The sequence below is a fragment of the Homarus americanus genome, unplaced genomic scaffold (assembly GCF_018991925.1).
Source record: "Homarus americanus isolate GMGI-L3 unplaced genomic scaffold, GMGI_Hamer_2.0 scaffold50165, whole genome shotgun sequence".
NCBI lineage: Eukaryota > Metazoa > Arthropoda > Malacostraca > Decapoda > Nephropidae > Homarus > Homarus americanus.
Window position 1 is genome coordinate 413,560 of NW_024748747.1, and position 18,444 is coordinate 432,003.

The 18,444-nt window shown below is 35.3% G+C and overlaps 1 protein-coding gene across 5 annotated transcripts in view; it reads left to right on the forward strand.

Annotated features, from left to right (window-relative positions):
- Nucleotides 1-18,444, forward strand: part of LOC121880416 (ral GTPase-activating protein subunit alpha-2-like) — a 66,770-nt gene that overhangs the window by 998 nt on the left and 47,328 nt on the right. For all 5 annotated transcript variants that reach the window (XM_042387610.1, XM_042387609.1, XM_042387612.1 and 2 more), the window contains exons 2-11: nucleotides 1,679-1,789; nucleotides 2,988-3,171; nucleotides 3,515-3,761; nucleotides 6,143-6,281; nucleotides 7,700-7,829; nucleotides 11,280-11,369; nucleotides 14,379-14,553; nucleotides 14,974-15,135; nucleotides 15,905-16,065; nucleotides 18,054-18,165. In XM_042387610.1, the coding sequence (XP_042243544.1) occupies nucleotides 1,679-1,789; nucleotides 2,988-3,171; nucleotides 3,515-3,761; nucleotides 6,143-6,281; nucleotides 7,700-7,829; nucleotides 11,280-11,369; nucleotides 14,379-14,553; nucleotides 14,974-15,135; nucleotides 15,905-16,065; nucleotides 18,054-18,165 (1,511 nt within the window). The remainder of the gene's footprint in view (nucleotides 1-1,678; nucleotides 1,790-2,987; nucleotides 3,172-3,514; nucleotides 3,762-6,142; nucleotides 6,282-7,699; nucleotides 7,830-11,279; nucleotides 11,370-14,378; nucleotides 14,554-14,973; nucleotides 15,136-15,904; nucleotides 16,066-18,053; nucleotides 18,166-18,444) is intronic.

The following is an 18,444-nucleotide window of genomic DNA, read 5'->3' on the forward strand; positions in this document are numbered from 1 at the left end:
AAAACTACACATTTAACATATTTTTTTATGGAATGAAATTTACTTTATTACCTTCTGGTTATGCCACGTATCATACCCAGATTTAAAAAAAGGACAAATTTGAAGCTTTTGGTCAAATTGTAAGTGAGGGTTGTGTGCTGTTACAAAATTTTATCAGAATCTTTTTGCTCATCTTTATAGTGAAAAAATCGGCACATTCCAAAAATATATCCTTAATATCGTAGTTTCTGAATTCAATTCTGCTAGTGGTCTGGGCTATTAAGTAGAAGGAATATGTGCGGTTAAAGTTGAGTAATATAAGTAAAAAATATTTTAAAATATTGGAATATCCAAGTTCAAGCCAAATATATATATACAGGAGTATATATATATATTTTTTCTAAGGGCATTAGCCCCCCCGGGAACATGTAATTTTTAATGACCCACATCAAGGCCTGGGGGCGAAAATATAATAAAATAATAATAATAATTATGTTGATGATGATGATGATAATAATAATAATAGTAATAAAATTAATAAAAATATAAAATAAATAACAATTATAATAAAGAAAAATAATAATAATAATAATAATAATTTTTTAAATATGAATAATAATAATAATAAGAAGAAAAATAAAGAGCCATAAATAAAAAAAAAAAATATCAAGGTTGAGACTCGGTGAAACCTTGTACAGTATATAAACACAGCTAATTATGCAGAGGGGATCAATATTTTTTTGCAGTCATGGTAGTGATTGAAAAGAGGTGAATTATTTTAAGGGTCATTAGCACAACTAAATACTGTATAGTAGTTTACTTTTCATTTCTTAACAAGCTGGAATTTTTAAGAAACTTGAATTTTTAAGATTCTCCCCAAATTAAATAATTTTTAGGATCTGTTACATAAACACAATATAATCATCTACATTTCTATGTATAGAAATACTGTATGTATCAGCAATACTTCTATAATATTTTATAAAAGAGTTCTAATAATGAATAACTGGATCTGTATACAGTATATGTGTAGAGTTCTCTGACTGAAATGTTAAGCAGAATGTAATTCAGCTTTAAGGACTGAGCAGTTTTAGATGAGGCTTTTTTTCATTCCAAAGTTTTATGGAGAATAGAATTTCTGGACCTCATGTAAGTGTACAGTATGTGAGAATCCCTGATGTTGGTTTAGGGTTCCATCATTAAGCAGGCGATATGGAGTTTGAATAGGGTCAGTCAACAAATACAGTGGGGTATGCTATAACGAATCTAATTGGTTCGAGAACCTTGTTCGTTATAGCATTCGTTTGTTATAGGATTAATCCGTTCCAGGCCCCCAAATACAACCGCTTAACACTGAAAAATATAATATAAAATTGTAAAAATTTAAAAAAGTGCATAAATATGCATCTAAACCCCTGAAATAAAAAATATCATTAATACTTGTAATAAAAAAACAATAAATTAGTAAAAAAAAAAATTGTTGTAGGAGTTTCGTTCGTTATAGCATTCTCAACTTTATAGGTAAAACCATAGGCATTTTCAAAATATTTTTTTCTTGTGACAATTTTTTGCATACTATTAAAATTACAGTCCACAGATACTGGCTTTGTATAGAAAATGGCCCAAAAATGTTGATGTCATTTGTGTTTTCCTATGTTTGTTGGTTAAGTTCTCTAATCACAATTTTTATCTCCTCCAGATAATACAGATGCTGGGGAGTTGAAGTCTTTCCTAGATGTAAACTACAGCCCTGTTTTTCATGTTTTCTATGAGGCATTCATCACTTTTGAAGGAAATCTAAAGCAAAAGGGTAAGGAGAATTTCCTCTCAGTGGCAGTGGATCATTAAACTTTTATAAGTTAATAAATACAGTGCAGTACAAGGGTATAAAGTGTGCATATTCACTTGAATATCTGAATATCTGGTGAAACTGTTGAAGAATTTCATATAAACTAAAGATTTTCAACTTTGTTTCAATCTGCTTGTATGCATAAAAGTTTTTAATAAATCCCTGATAAATGAATGTTTGTTTGTTTCAGGTACAGTAGCTAAAACAACTATCTGTGCAGGTGGGGGTCGATATTCTCTGAAATTTTATGTGTGACTAGTGACAGCTCTCATATACCAAAATTTATCATCCATGGTCTAATATTGTTTCCCACAAAGTATGCACAGATAGTTGTTTTGCTACTGTACAGTACAGTACTGTACGGTATAAGCAAATGTCGGTGGAGTTCATTGATACTCATTTATGTAAAATATTGTTCTTGTTCATATTGAATTAGTATAGATATGTACCAGTATTGTGCAGTACAAGTACTGTATAGGGAATCTCAGGGCAGGGGAGGTCGTGGGGGTCTGCACCCCCCTTTTCATCAGAAAATTCCAATACATTTGCCTTAATGCAGTATTGTACTCAGGCATTTTTGTATTGTAAAAAGTTATTACTATTGACCTCAGAATATCTCCTAATATCAAGTGCACATGGCCTCAAAATGGCCTCAAATTGCCCATGATATTGGTCAGATTTCAAATAAATTTTTTTGGGGGGGAGGGGGCTTAAAGGGCCCCCCAGCTGGGTGGGCTTGCTGTGCTCGCCATGATCCCCCACCCACAACTTCTTGGAACCCCTCTCCCCCCTTTTGATATTCGTGTATCTGCTCCTGGGTAGGTTATAGATGCAGATGACAATCAAAGCAGATGTTTATTTGACTCAAAATGACTCACTTCCTTGTGGTTGACTATAATGGATGTTGTTCAGTATAGGTAATTTTCAGTTGAGAAAGAACATTATTTAATCCCATAGATCCTGAAAAGATTAGTTTAACACCACTGATGTTAGTGGAAAGAAAAAGGTCTTTGTTTATAGTTTTAAACCAGAGAAATGAATTGGATTCTGTGTGTGGTGGTTGAGGGAGGGGTGATGTAAGATGTAATCGCTAGAGTTGGAAGAAATCTTTCTTTTTTTAACCTTATTTGCATATCTTGTAAAACTGTTTGGTTCTCAGGGACATTTGCTGTGCAGAAAAGTCATAAAGAGGACTTGGAATGCTCACTGTATGTCTTGGATCGACTCCTCTGCCTTTTACCTGAAAGATTTGAAAAGCGATGGCAGTGCAATGCCCTTACACATATATTCAAAAAGATTCTCCACCCAGGAAACATTGTGCGGCTGCGTCGAGATGCAATGCGGTAATATTCTTGAGCTACTCTTTTTGTATCAAATTTAAATTTTTATAAATTTGTTGTATAATTTTTTTTTATTATGCAGTATGCTGTTATAGTCACTTGATATTTACATTTTACTGTGTGCTCTTACAATTATGTATATTGATAAGTTTTTATGTTAACAGGTTTTTGAATAATCACTATTTTTTATTTAACTTTTAAACTTAAAATTAATGCCTCACTGATGGAAGATATTAATGCCTTTAACCTTCGAATTCCATTTAGTACTCAGAGACTTAGTTGTTCACTAGGTGGGGATGTAAGGTGTAAGAATTGTGTAACTTAATAATGACTTATTGATCTCCAGGTTATTTGTTATCTGGTACATGATAGTTGGGGAGTCAAAAACCCCCGAGATGGATCGCATGTTCGCCTTACTGGTACCAGGATTCCCGGTGCCCCCTCCTGCAGCCATACCCCCTGACCTGGGCTATGGGGGCGTCACGTGCCTGGAACCATCGCCGGTCGTCCCCCTCCCCAGCACCGAGAAAACACCACCAGATGATCTATCATCTTACCTCCTCAGGTCACTCCTAGACTTTATGGTCACACAGGTAAGTTTCTCTCTCTCTCTCTGCTGATGTAACCTTATATGTTAGACTGAGAAAATATTTTATCATTAAAAGTTAAGGACTTATACACTTACCATCTGATATCAAAGACTCAAATCTATACAGGGTATATATATATATTGTAATTAATATATATATATATATATATATATATATATATATATATATATATATATATATATATATATATATATATATATATATATATATATATATATATATATATATATATATATATATATATATACCCTGTATAGTACAGTAAAGCCTCGAATAACGACGGTAATGTGTCCTCCAGTATTGCAGTGTAAGGTGAATCATCGCATCGTGAATCATTACCATTAAAATAAAGCAATAATAATGAGATGTGTTCCCTAGTGTGACCTTTTCATATCTTTTGTGTGGCTTTTTACCCTCCTTTCCCCCCAAACAATAAAATTAATGAAAAATGCAAATTATTTTCTTTAAATAATGTTTATGAATGCACCTTATACAATAAAAATGAATAATAATTTGGTCACTCAAGAGGAGATGGGACGCCATTGTTTTCATTAATGTTTAAACCCGGGATGACGGTTCTACATAAGGAAGTGAAGAAAATAAAACCCTGGTTGTAGCTGTAGTAAAATTAATGTAAAATAATGAATAAATGTTTTAAGTAATGTTATTTAATGTTAATAAATGGACCAATATAAGTAGCTAACCACTAATGGCAAAGAAATAAGGCGAGATGGATTGGGAATGCCTGCATATACTTGCGCCTTCAACGAAACATAGCATCATTTATCTTATTAAGAATATATACAATCAAAGACAAAAGTCGTGTTGCAGTTTTGTCCGAATTTAAATACTGTATAACTCGTGGGCCCCCTACCACAAGGCAGAGCGCACCAAAAGTTTAGCCCTTCGGCATATGTTTTCAGCAAATTTCATGACACGACTTTTGTCTTTCATTGTACAAAAGATTAATTATTGTTTATTACTGACTATGTATATGATTGCATTAATCTTTATACCCTGTAAAGGCGAAATGAACAATACAATTCATTAATAATACGTAGAACATTAAAACACACAAGAGGAGACGAGACGGCATTGTTTTTTTTAGTTTACACCCGTGACAATGGTTCTACATATGAAACTGAAGAAAATAAGACCCTGGTTATAACTGGAGTAAAATTAATGTAAAAAAATGAATATACTGTACTTGTATATGTTTTAAGTAATGTTATTTAATGTAAATAAATGGAACAATAGAAGTAGCTAACCAATAACGGTAAAGAAATAAAGCGAGATGGATTGGGAATGCCAACGTATACGTGAGCACTCAAGGAAACATAGCGTCATTTCTCTACATAAGAATATGAAAACAACTCTTATTTACTGTTCATATATGTTTTAAATAATACTTACGAATGTAAAACAAAAATTCTACTCACCAATGGTGGTAAAGTCTCAAACATAAGGACAGCCAATGATGATGTGTGAGTTTTTACTCAGATAACGATGTTATCAGGTTCAACTCTCGCTGAGGCTGTAGCGTTCCATAAATATGTCATAGCTGTTGCTGAAACTGTTAATGAACCTAAAGTTGTTGATGAAGCTGCTTATGATGCTGAATTTGATGGTGTAGCTGAAGTTGATGGTTTACGCATACAAATAATAAAGCTGTCAAAAGAACCTTGCACAGCTGCTTTCTTTTCTCATTATACATCTTTATGTAAAGGCCATTTGCATTTTTCATGTCCCTGTGAATTTTATGCTTTGTTCTGTTAATGGATCCACTTCAGAAAATATGTTCATTGCTTGCTCCATATAATATTCACAGACCTCTCACCCTTTTCATATCATTTTAACACATCTAGTTTCTTGGCTAAGCTTATGCACTTTCTTTTAGCTTTTGAACCAGCACTACCAATACTTGCGTTCTTGCTTATGTTGAATAGGGACGCAAAAATGCCGTAAGAAACCTGAGAAAGTTTTTCTCCTTTTCCTGTTCAGACGCGTGAAAACAAAGAGGCCCGCCAAGCTGCGACTGTTTACACTGTACTAGCGATGCTGGCGTCACCACTCACCAGCCCGGCAGCCTCTGTGCGCAAGGCGTTTTTTTTTTTTTTTGTATGCAGTAATACATATCAGGATTTAATTATTATTTATATAAAAATGTAATATTTTCTATTTTTTATTCCATTTTCATCGTAAATACGAAGAAAATAGTGTCGTAAATTGAATTGGGCTCTAAATTAACCAGGGTCATAAATATGAATTGTCGTTGGTAGAACCGTCGTTATCGGTGGCTTTCCTGTATTCTTAATGAATATTCCTTTTTATTTGTTTATTTGTTTTATTTGTTTGATCTCCAGGTTCGAAGAGTTGAATGGCAAGATCGTACACAGCACAGCAAGTCATTTTCGTACCTGTTTGATATGTTCCGAATGTGGTATATGCCTCATATCTTCCCGAGCTTCATTTCTTCAAATTCTCTGTATAAACCAAATCTAGGTAAGATAGTCATGTATGAATACTTTTTGTAATGTAATAAATGAACTTTAGTCATTTAGAGTACTGTACTGTACAGTAGTTACTTTTTTATAAAATAGAACTTTGAGCAGTCAAGCTAAATTTTATGGAACTGAATAGAGGAGCCCAAAATACATGCGTGTAAAACATGACTTGTCGAAGGCTAGAAATAGCAATATAGGGGGTGTTATTAGCAGATGGGTAGACCTATATGTGTGTGGGCAATCATAAAATTAGATCAGTCTAAAGGCACTTTGAGATAAAACTAGCCAAAAATATTAAGAAAGATCTCAAGTCTTTTTATGTATATGCCAGGAATAAAATGAAAATCAAGGATACTGTTGACCCTCTAAAGGACAATAATAAGGTGTCCCTGGAGGATGACAGACAAACAGCAGGTGCTTTAAATGAATACTTTGCATCAGTATTCACACAAGAGACAGTGAATAGTATGCCAGTACCTAAGAGAACCGATACCTTAGGGGTGGAAAATGAATTAAGAGAGATAGCAGTTACAGAAGATATCATCAAAAGGAAAATAGCCAGCTCAAAAGAATTGAAAGGCCCTGGAGTGGATGGAGCATGGACCAAGGTAATAGGGGAGATGGCAAATAAAATTTACATTCCACTAGGACTGGAAGTGAGCCAACATCACCCCAGTATACAACAAGTGTAGAAAAAGTGCAGCAGAAAACTACAGGTCAATCAACCTAACATCCCATCTGTGCAAACTTTTGAGAAAATTCTGAGGGACACCAGTCTTATCAATGCATCACAACAGTTTCATTGAAAGAAAATCATGCTTGAAAAATTTATTACTCATGTTCCTTGAATGGTAACAGACTACGTGGCCCAAGGTTTATCAGTGGGTGTGTTGTACAGTCAAAAAAGTATTGAAAACTATGCCGTGCATAACAATATGAAACATTGTGCACCACCAACACAAGAGGCCATAGCTACAAACTTGCCAAGTTAACATGCAGAACGAACATAAGGAAATATTTCTTCACACAGAGGTTGGTAGATCTATGGAATGATCTACCAACTCAATCTGTCAAATTGAGAACAGTACTGAGTTTAGAAAAAAATAAAATAATTATCAAAAACACTGGAAGGATCCTACGCTGGGCATCGACCTCCATCCCTCGGCATGGCCACCTTTAGTGGGTGGCCATTAGGTGAATAAGGTAGGTAAGAAATAAGGAAATAGTTTGATCTCTGATAGAGTGTTTGACCACTAGTATTTAGTAGAGTGCCTTTGTAACCCTATTAAGAGGAAGAGCAGAAACTGTTAAAAGTGGAAGACTCAAAAAGGAGTCAATATGTAGACTAGAAGATATGGCAAGTTATTCATCTTCATTATATTAAGTCATATAACCTTGCTTTTCTTCAATTTTCAGAGTTACCAGAACTGCGCAGTAGTCCAGGGTTGAGCCCCTATGGTACGTGCCAGGTGGCAGTTGTCGAATGGGTGCGGAAGTTTGTAATATCTACCTCGCAGCGCAGTGGACAATCAGTGTCATCTGTAGGGTGAGCTGTGACTACATTTTATGGGTTTTAGGTCAATTATCAAGGGAAGTAATATACGTTCTGAGACAGTAACTCTCCATTAAATTAATTGCAAATTCTGTAAACACCACCCACCCATTTTATTTATGAGGAAGCTGTGACTCTGATCTGGTGGTTACATCAGGAGGCAGTGAGCTTGTTAGAACACTAGTAAAAACCCTGAAATAATTTGCTTCACTTGTACCCTTCATCCATAAACTTAAGACTCAAACCACAACATAAATATTTCCTGGCATGGCACCATTCTGTTAACATGTGTTGCCTACTTTCTGTTGCACTCCAGTGAGCCTCTTCTCCCAAGACTCACCTGACTCCACGTTAAGTCTTGTCAGGTCAAATGTCAAATTGTGCCAGACCAACTTGCCCTTACCAACTACAGTAATACGCATTCCTGGCTAGCGGTATAACATATACCAGGATAAAAGACCAATGCAGTATCAGGTACAGGTAATTTATCTCTACATTAAGCTGCCAACCCGCTTTTAGTCAGTCTGTGCAAAGTTGTCAACATTTCAGAGGAACCACCAAGCTGGGAGGCTATAGACATAAAGTGACAGGAGTTTGCATTTTTGAGGCTAGTTATTGAGTAAGTGTGATATCTAATATAATAATATTTCCATTAGCCGGATTCCCTCAAACCCGTAACTCTCTGATATCCGGAATTGAAATTTTCTCGGAAAATCATTCTCAAAGCCGTAATTTTCAGGAAAATTCCGGCATTGGAAATTATTTTCCAAGGGGTAAATTTTCTGGAAAATTCTAAGAAAATTTTTCCAGTACCCGGAAAATTCCGGGTATGGGGGATTTTTATTCCGGGTTTGAGAGATGAAAATCTGTAATTTTCTGGAAATTCCATGAAAACTTTTATGGTACCTGTAAAATTCTGGGGATGAGGGATATTTTTCTGGGTTTGAGAGATAATGTAAAGCGCAATTTCCAGAACTTCCGAGAATATTTTACTGTTACCCGGAAAATTCCGGGGATGAGGGAGAATTGCAAATAAATGCCAGGTAGCAACGTGTCCTCCTAATATTACTTATTAAGTAATTATTAGATGTTTTAATTGCCTATATGTTGGCCTGGCTAGTTATTGCTAGGCATGAACATACCTAGGTTAAAGCTAGGCGTCGCATTCTGGGCTATATCACAAAAACTGGTTTTTAGAAAAAAACGTCTTTTTCTGGCTTTGGGAGTTGAAATAATGCATCATTCTGGAACTTCAGAGAACATCTTTCCATTAACTGGAGAGTACTGGTAATGGGGGATTTTTTTCCGGCTTTGAGAGAGTCGTCTCATTACCCGGAAATCTCTCATTCCCGGAAGTGCACTGCACTAGTTGTTTCGGCTAACGGAAATATCACTGTAAATGTATAACTAGTGACAGAAATATGTAATTTTTATAAAGTTTTTTTTCTTAACAATTCCACAATGGTCAGTTACTAACCTGACAGTCACCTGAGGTTGACTTTGACCATCACAAGTGACCCAAAGGATTCCAACCCCTGGGCCCCTCCCTCACCATGCCATTGAGGTACAGAAAGATGATATCTTTGACAATTCCGAGAATTATGATGATCACTGGTAAGGCAATTAGCAACAACTGACTGACTCAGGTCAAACCGTCATTGTGTCAAAATTACGGAGGAACCGTATACAGGAGATCCCCGGGTTGCGTACGTCCAACTTATGAACAGTATTTTATGTACCTGATGACTTATTTTTTAGTTTCATTTACTGTATTTTGTCATTCTGTTTCTTCTTTTCTCTTAAATTAAGTAATTTTAGTTATATATAAGGACTTAGGTTATGATAAAGTGGGATTTTAAGCATTGTTATGTAAGTATGGTATGCACATAAGGTATGTGGTTTGACTTGAGTACAATTTTTACTTAAGAACGTTCATAGGAACAGAACTCGTACATAATCCGGGGGCTGCCTGTAGACAGTATCGTAAATATTATTAATGTTTACTGCCATGTAAATTATTGATAGTAAAAAATCTGCTACAATGAGTTCAAATATACCAAGCATGCAACTCACAAAACCAAGTTGTGGTGGAAATGTGAGAAAAGATCCAGTGGTTGCTGTCCAGCAGTATGAGAAAATTTTTGGTTACTGTACAGTGAACCCTCACTTTACGCGGTTAATTCAACCCACAGGGTACCACGGAAAGTGAGAAACGCGTAAAGTGAACAACATAACATATGGGATTAATTGAAATAGAGACTGGGCCGACCCCCAAACTCCACTTTTTCAGACACAATACCTACGTTGTAGTAAAAATAACTTCTTAATTTTATGATGGTATGCACACACAATTAATAATTAAGAGAAATATCAATAATATTAGGTTTTTTAACACTTACATTAGTAGAAAAGATGGCTGGGCACGGGGATGGGGGGTTGGTTCCGAGGCAGAGGGCAGATTATTGGCCCTCACCTGTATCACTTGTATCAATTGTATCACTATCCACCACAGAGGCTTGCAGGGCCTCTTTGTCAAACCCCTCAAAGTCCATATAAGTCCGTATCCTCACTATAATTATCACTATCACTGACTTGGGCCGGCTGTGGTGGGTGGCGGGTGAAGAACTCGGTAATGTTTTGATGACTGGGCGACCTTGTGCGCACCCTGCTCGCACCGCTTACACAACATGGCAGATGGCGGGAGAGATGGCGGGAGGTTTTGATCCAAAAATGGCGCGGCTCGCCAGCCGCTCTCCGCGTAAAGGGGCACACGCACCGCGGAATGTGAGCATTCCGGTTTCAGCAGGGTACCGCGTAAACGTGGAAATGCGGAGTGTGGGACCGCGTAAAGCGAGGGTTGACTGTAATGCCATGAAATTTGGTGTTGTCAATCTGCGGATTTTATATACTGCATTGTCAATTAACAACCACCTTAAATGCTCTTGGTCTCATACTTTAATTGCAATGGTATTGAAGTAAAATGTGACTTTTTTCCTACCCAGAATTGTGACTTTATTTCCATTCCATTCCATTTCCTACCAATGAAATCCAGGATCTGACTCTGCATTCCTTGTGGAATATAAGACAAATTGATTTGTAGACTTTATTGAATTTTAACTTGATAATATTTGCTTTTATACTTTTTTCTTTCTTTTATGTTAAGGTTGATATATCTTTTATTTGAACTTGCCAGAGTATTTCTTCTCACACACACACACACACACACACATATATATATTTATATATATATATTATTAAAATTAGATCTTAGCAGTATTTTATGATCTGCACTGTACTCTTTTTTTCTGCCAATAAAATTCATAAGATATACAGTACTTTTGTTTATTATGAATTTTTACTAAATGTATTGCTTTTTATTTTTAGTTTATCTGTGAATCTGAAAATAAAGTGTAGTTCTTTACCAGTTCTTGGCTTCTTCGACAGGGAGGAAGACGGTCGACGTTCTGGTCATGGTGACGCACCAGAAGGGAATACCAGTGATCAAGATTCCATTACATCAGCATTTTATGTCAAGTAAATTCAGCCATTTCATTACTTTGATTTTGTTTACAGGATAAAGTACAGTACTGTACAGTATATGTAATAACTGTAATAATCAGTTGATATACAGAAAGCCCTCCTCCAATGCACATTTCTCCAGTGCGGATTCGTTTTTACATGTAAAAATAAGTGTGACCAATTAACTGCACAATTTATAAAATTTGAGTGGACTCAGTACAGGGTGTGCACTCTCATACTTTCTTGATCTGTCTCTCTCCTGCATCTTCCTCTTTCTTCGCCCCCGATTTCTCCCTCTCATGTAAGCTATACAGAGTTATGTTGATGGCTGTTGTCCGAGTTGATCTACTTTTAATTTTTTTTTTTAACTATCCCTTAAACAGTATGGATTTTAAACATAAAGGATCTTCACTTGGTGGTGTAGTTAAGAAAAGCCCTGAGTGATGATATTAGAAGAGAAAATTAAAGTTCTTGGTATGTTACAAAGTGGCATGAGTGCAGCCTTTTTATTACGAAGTTCGTTTTCTCTCCCCTTTTTTCTTAAAATTAAGAAAAAAGAAAACTAGTGGACTCCAACAAGAATGCATCACCATAGTTGTTTGTTTTCTTTCATCCAATCAGAAAGGAGTGTGTATCTCAAAACATAACTTACATCTCCAGCCAACTGTGGCCTGTGAGATTGCTTCACATGTTGTCATTGTTACATGTAATGAAACTATAAAAGTTGTGGAAAAATCATTTGAATACTCTAATATAACTAGAAAATCTAATTTAAAACTATAAAATAAGAAAAATGAAGAGCATATATTCTGTATGGGAGGTGAATTTATGTGTGGAGTCACTGAGTGGTTTGTCAGTAGTGCATCTAGCGACATAGCTAGTTAGACCTATTTCATTTTAAACGCACACCAGTGATATAAGTTTTCTTTATCCTCTTATCCACTGGTAGTCAAGTTAAATAAGCTTAGCTCATAATTTCTATTTTCTATTATAAAACTTCTACGGAATGTTGCCTCTGCCTAGCCTCTTGTCTCTCCCAGTGTGATGCCCTGGCAAACTGTTGCCCAGTGCCAGTGGCCCACAGTCTCACTCTGCATCATCTTGGGGGTGGTTTGATAGTGGAAGGAGATATTTATTGTACATAAAATGTGTGCTATTGTTTTTTATGATGTGCCATGTATTATTTTTATTGTAGCAGTTTTAGTTTGTTTTTGATGAGTAACTAAGGACTAGAACGTATTACCATTTGCTCCGCATTAAATTATCTACCTCTGACAGCTAAGTTTGCAAGAAAGAAATGGATTTCATGCATACAGTTTCTTTTTATCATAAGGATATATAAGGATATGTCTTTATGTTGTATTTTAATATATTTTTAGTTCATATATAATACAGTACAGTTAAGGCTTTTCATTTGTGGGTACAGTAGGGTTGGGATATTTCGCGAGATAGAGTCCAAGTATGTTCGCTATATACTAAATCGCGATATGTTATCATATGTAATCAATGGGGGAAATAGGGCTAGGTTCTGGAGGCCAATAAAAGTGACTAAATTTGACAGAGAATTGCAGTCTAAAGTTAGCAGAATATAAATTGCATTGCAGGAATCCTTGCAAGATAGCAAATAATTTGAATATAGACATATATTTTGCACATGAGATAAATTTTTTAGTCTTTTAGAGTAGTACAGTTCTTTAAGTACAATACTATACAGTTTTTCAACTTTTATTTTTGGGTCGATTTAGGGGATTTTTAGGAGTGTTTATGACTTTATACAATCCTAGGAACATAACCCCACGCAAGTTGTGAGTCTACTGTGAAGAAATTTATCGCTATATATTGGAAAATGTCGATAATTTTGGTAGTCGTGATAAATTTGAAATATTTCCTGCCTGATTTCCCTTGCAAAATAAAACAAATTATTGCTATATATTGGAAAATGTTGATAATTTGGTAGCCACGATATAAAAAAATCTTTATATAAAGTCGCTATATATCCCGACCCTACTGTACTGTAAAGTATGTACAGTATCTATATAATAATCGAATAAATTAAATGGCCACATTCCCCCAATCCTATTACGTATTATCATATGATTATAAGTTCTTCCAATGCGGATTCACTGAACACGCCGTTTGCGAGGAACCTAACTTTCCCGTTGGAGGAGGACTTACTGTATAGTACTGTACAGTAAGTGACATGAAAAAACATTATGGTATACTGTGCTGTTTTCCTGTAAGGGACATTTTCTGAATATTTTTGTTTTGTTTTGCAATTTCAATTGTACAGTACAGTACTTTGCAAAAAGAGAAGAAAAAGTCATTGCAATATTTGTTAAAAATTTCAGTTAATGTTAAATATATGGTGAAGTGCTGTGTAATTAACTTGCCATATTCCAATTTTTATGATTACTTACTGTATTTATCACTGCCAATATGTATTATGGAATCAGTTTTAAGTACTGTACTGTAGTAGATAATCCTCTGTAACAGTTTGTTCCTTAATCTTCAGTTCAATAATTATCTTGTACCTGTAGTTACTTGGTGATTTGATATTTTATTTGAACTCTGTCCTGTCACTGTCCACACTTGTCTTGCATTAATATCCTAGTTTTCTTTGCCCCCTTGATCTATCCTTACTTAAAGGTTGCAATGAATTCAGAATAATAACATGTACAGTATACAGTATTTTGTTAAAAATAATTAAAATTCATACCCTCTACAAGTCTGTCCTGGTTAAGGCAGAAGGTACTGTACTAGACATGTAACATATTTTAGAACTTGCATGAACATGGATTATAAATCATTAATGTCATTAATTAAAGTATTGTACAGGGGGTTCTTTGTTATATCCAAGTTTTGCATGTGCAATTTCAATTTGTGAACTTTTTCTGGAATGTAACCCTGCACACATTGAGGACCCCCTGTACTTCATTATTAAATTTGATGCTGAGGTGATGTAAGGATGAAAAAATTGCTCTATTGTTGGCATTAGTTGTCTGATTTCTTCATTAACTTTTCCAGTGATGAAGGTGGATCAAGTGAAGATGGGATAATGGTACGAGACATATTCTTCTCATCACGGGAGAACATTAACTTCATTCATGAACTGTTTCGTCAGGCTCTGTGCCTCTGTTTCCGCTATGCAGCAATCATGAGGACCGTCATATTTACATATAAAGATTGGATACAGATGAATGTAAGTGTTCTGTGGCCTTTGTGTAGGAGTGTGTGGATGAGGATATGGATATCTCTACAGTATGTGTACTGTTAGCTTTATGGTTTATAATTTTATTAAATTGATTTAAGGTTGCCTAGTATGTGATGCCTGAATTAACATATTCAAATATTACGGTGTTGGACATTAATTTTAAATTGAAAAATCTGAGATAAATTTTGTACTATTTTCATGGTATTAATAGAAACTTCCTCTTTTTTCTTTCTCATTAAAAAATTACCTAGAATATTTATAAAAAAAAGTAAATTAAATCACCTATTGCCTGCTTCTAATATTTTGTTAATGTATTATATAAGCAAAATAGTTAGATGATGGCCATGACAATTATGTGATATAGAAACCATTTTTATTGTTAACTTAACATAATTCTCTTTACTCTAGGCCCCAGAGATGCCACCCTTTATGTTGGAGCCACTGGAAGGAGGAACTAGTCCGAGAGATGATGGAACAGTTGCACAGGAAAATAATGGCCAGAGACGCCTACGCAATGAATCTTATCTTGGAGCAGTTAACAAGGACATCCATATTAGGGCAGGACTTCAGGTGTGTAAGGAAATAGATTACAGTGAACCCGTTTTAATTTTGGCCATTCCATAAACATTGATTTGCAAAAGTAATACAGTATCTCTGTAAGCCGGAATCCCTCTTAACTGGAGCTCTCCGATAGTCAGGATTGACATTTTCTTGGAAAATCGTTTCCAAAGCCATAATTTTCCAGAAAATTATGGTTTTGGGAACAATTTTCCAAGCGGCACATTTTCTGGAGAATTCTGAGAAAATTTTCCTGGTACCCAAAATATTTCGGGGATGAGGAATTTTTTTTTTGGCTTTGAAAGAGTCGTCTCATTACCCGGAAATCTCTCATTCCCGGAAGTGCACTGCATCAATTGTTCCGGCTAACAGAGATGTCACTACAGTGGTTGTGCTGGTAATGGGTGGTACTTAGTTGTGTGAAGTGAGAGAGATAAACCTGGTAGATACCTTGGGTCCACATTATGGAAGGGAGAAACCATTATAGAGCACATCTGTTGCAATTGTAAAAGCGTGAATGAGAAGAGGGTTATTTTTGCTTTTGGTTCTAACAATTTTGCCAAATAGTAGGGATGGGTTTACATACTGTATTTGATTAAATATGATTGGTTGTTATATATTCCTGATTTAAGAAGGCAACTCATGTGAATATATTTTAAATTATAGAGAAGTCAATATTATTAAGAGTACTGTTCAGTATAATGCATAGAAATGTATTCAATGCAAAAACATTTGACTGGAAAATGTTAAGTACACCTAGCTATGACTACCATTTCCACAGAATGTTCTTCAGATCTTCATAACAAGCGCTGCAAACGTCTTCCTCTTAGAAGTCTCACCTGATTATCCTCGTCTTCTGGATGAACAAGTAGAGGTGTGCAAACATGTGTTGAATATTTACCGGTACATGGTCATGAACACCCGCATGGAGCAGAAAACATGGTAACTAAGTTTACATATGTTACTTATTATGTTTTAATGTTTGTATGGATCGGTTACCAAATTTGCTATTGTTAGAATATACAGAAAACATGGTAACTAAGTTCAAATGTAATGGTATATCTTCATATTGGTATTTGTTATTTATTGTGTACAGTGGTCTCTCGGTTAATGAGCACAATCCGTTCTAGAAGGTTGCTCGTTAACCGAAAAACTCGTTAACCGAAGCCATTGTTTCAATGGGTTTTTGAGTAATTGGTTCCAGCTCACCGAAAATTGCCTAAATTCAACAAAAATGGTAGAAAAGTACACTTACTTTGAGGTGTGTATGTAGAAGGCTCCTGGATGATGATGATGATGATGATGATGATGGGAATTAGAATGGGGGTGGAGGAGAAGGGAGAAGAGAAGGCATTGGGGTGAAAGAGAAGTCATCCCATGGCGCCATTTCACCCATAAAATTTTAGTTCTCTTGGTGTAATTCAAGATTATTTTCTTTAAGTCAACACTGCACTGCATTATATATTGTCAATATGTAAAATAAATTTCAGAATGACCAATAATTTGCTTGCAAACACAGAAAAAAAGCATTTAGTTGAAGAGAGTCTCAAGCAAGATGTTACCTCCTCTGAAAAGACACAAAGACTGACGCCTGTATGGTGTGTTGAGAGGCTGGATGGCGAGCATAAAACTAGTTTCATTACCTTCAATTATGTTCAATACCGTAATTGTTAAAATGACTAAAAAATTTAATATTAAACTTTTAAAATTATTGAATAGTATAAACTTCTTGATATTTGCTAAAATGGTAAGGAATTTAAGCCCTAGAACCGATTACTGTATTGGCAGACTAATACTACAGCTGGTGGACCGCCAAATGCAAGCGAAAACATGTTCTGGTCGGCTCATAAGAACCTCGTTAATCGAGGGATTGCTCGTTAACCGAAGTTAAGAATCTTATGGAAGGTAACTCGTTAACCAAGGCGCTCGTTAACCGAGGGACCACTGTATTAGTGTGTGTGTGCGTGATTAATTGAAAGATTTGTTAATTGTATCTCCTAAAGTTCATGTTGAGATATTTTGTGAGATAATTCATCAAGCATTCTAAGGAACTATCATGAGCTCTTTTCTTCATATTTACTGCAACCTAACACAAGTCTGGCTAAGTTAACCAAGCCTAATATAACATAGTTATCTATCATCTGTGCATGAATACATTTTATTCAGACTTGCTACATAAGTGAAACATCATTTCTTCTATATATTGTCATTTTGTTTGTCGGTCCAATCCAGTATGTCTGGCTGGTACCTATTTCACAGGGATTTCAACTCTGTATGTTTGCCCATTCATTTTTCATCAGCTATATTTCAGATACCGGTATGCATAAATTGATTTGATTCAGACAGTACAGTGCTGTGCCTGTTGTTTTATTTTGCAATCTGATACAATATTATCAACTAGCGCCCATTTCTTCATTAGACAAACAACTCCTGATTTATGTACTGCACAGCCCTGTAAATGTATTCAATGCATATTATATCATTATGTCTAAATTAAATGTAAGTCTGTATATTTTCAGCCACCGGCTGCAACTCTATTAATAAACCGTTTATTATTATTATTATTATTATTATTAGACTCATGTTTGGTCAGGGCTATGTTCTCGAAGGTAACTTGTATTGGTTTACCTGCTATTTTTGGTGGGGGCATTTACAGTTCATACTACTCCTACTATTATTTTTCACTTCTTAAAAGAGAAAAAGTAGGATAATTAAACAGAATACATAAGTTTTACTATCTATTGTAAATTTGCAATTGGTATGTGGTCTTTGATATTGTAGTTGCTTCAGGTGCCTGTAGTTGCATTGTTCATAATACTCTTTCAGTATTAACCCCAGAGAGGAATCGTAAATTTACCAAGACTTGTATTTAGAGGGGTGAGATGTGTAATATTATTAAATGAGTATATTTACTAACAATTTAACCACAGGGAACAACTATTAGTGGTGCTACTTCACGTGACTTCCCAAACTTTATGTGGACGACCCACCACGCACAAAGAGGATTCCCTTGGGGGACGCTTTGCTTCAGCTCTTTTCCAGGTTAGTTGGTTCACTAGTTATCCCCTTGCTCCTGAGGAGGATCACATGGATCTGTGAATGAATTTGTGAACAAAATAACTTTTATAAGAAACAGTGTAGTATTTAAAAAATATATTTTTTATTTATGATAGAGTAAAGCCTTGACTCCAAAGATTTTAGTTTTATGTGTATGAACTTTGCTGCTTTATTAGATACAATCAAAGACTCCTTTTTAGCAGTGTACTAATACTTTCATGACCCTGTCTCTGGGTCTGTAGGAAAAGTAAGGAAAAGAGGAAA